Source organism: Eimeria tenella, genomic scaffold (genome assembly GCF_000499545.2).
Source record: "Eimeria tenella Houghton genomic scaffold, Eth_scaff2497, whole genome shotgun sequence".
In the NCBI taxonomy this organism is placed as follows: domain Eukaryota; phylum Apicomplexa; class Conoidasida; order Eucoccidiorida; family Eimeriidae; genus Eimeria; species Eimeria tenella.
Window position 1 is genome coordinate 1 of NW_013542362.1, and position 463 is coordinate 463.

The window sequence follows — 463 nt, forward strand, 5'->3', positions numbered from 1 at the left end:
CAAAACTAAAAGAATTAAACTAATTTAATTTATCAATTATCTCATTGCATGCAGCCCTTCTTCGCTCAGGCAGCAGCGCTGCAGCGCTAACTGGTCTCGAGAGGATCGCTGGTGGGGCCCCCCGGCCCCGTCGGCCCCGAGGGCTCTGGGCCCCAAGTGTTGTTTCTGTTGAGTTTATTTTGCGCATTTAATTCCAAAAGGCCTCTCATCTGCGCCAATTAGCAGCAGCAGCAGCAGCAGCAGCTGCACGTGGTTGGAGCCGGAGCCGGCGAGGGCCAGTCCCAGGCGGATTCCTCTGCTGCTTCCCTGGCTCGCAGCAGCAATTCAAAAAGGGCATTTGAGTCTGCATTTGCTGCTGCTTTTCCGCAGCCGCAGCAGCAGCAAGATGCGTGCGCAGCGACTGCTGTGGCCCATCCTTGCAGCTCTCCTGGGGGCCCCCCCGGGGGCCCCCCCGGGGCCCCCG

General features: G+C 59.4%; 1 protein-coding gene across 1 annotated transcript in view; it reads left to right on the forward strand.

Annotated features, from left to right (window-relative positions):
* Window positions 1-385: 385 nt before the first annotated feature.
* The window catches only part of ETH_00037205 (uncharacterized protein), a gene marked incomplete at both ends in the record, with an annotated part of 690 nt that continues 612 nt past the window's right edge, over window positions 386-463 (forward strand). The window contains one exon of the mRNA XM_013375027.1: window positions 386-461. Within this exon, the coding sequence (XP_013230481.1) occupies window positions 386-461 (76 nt within the window). The remainder of the gene's footprint in view (window positions 462-463) is intronic.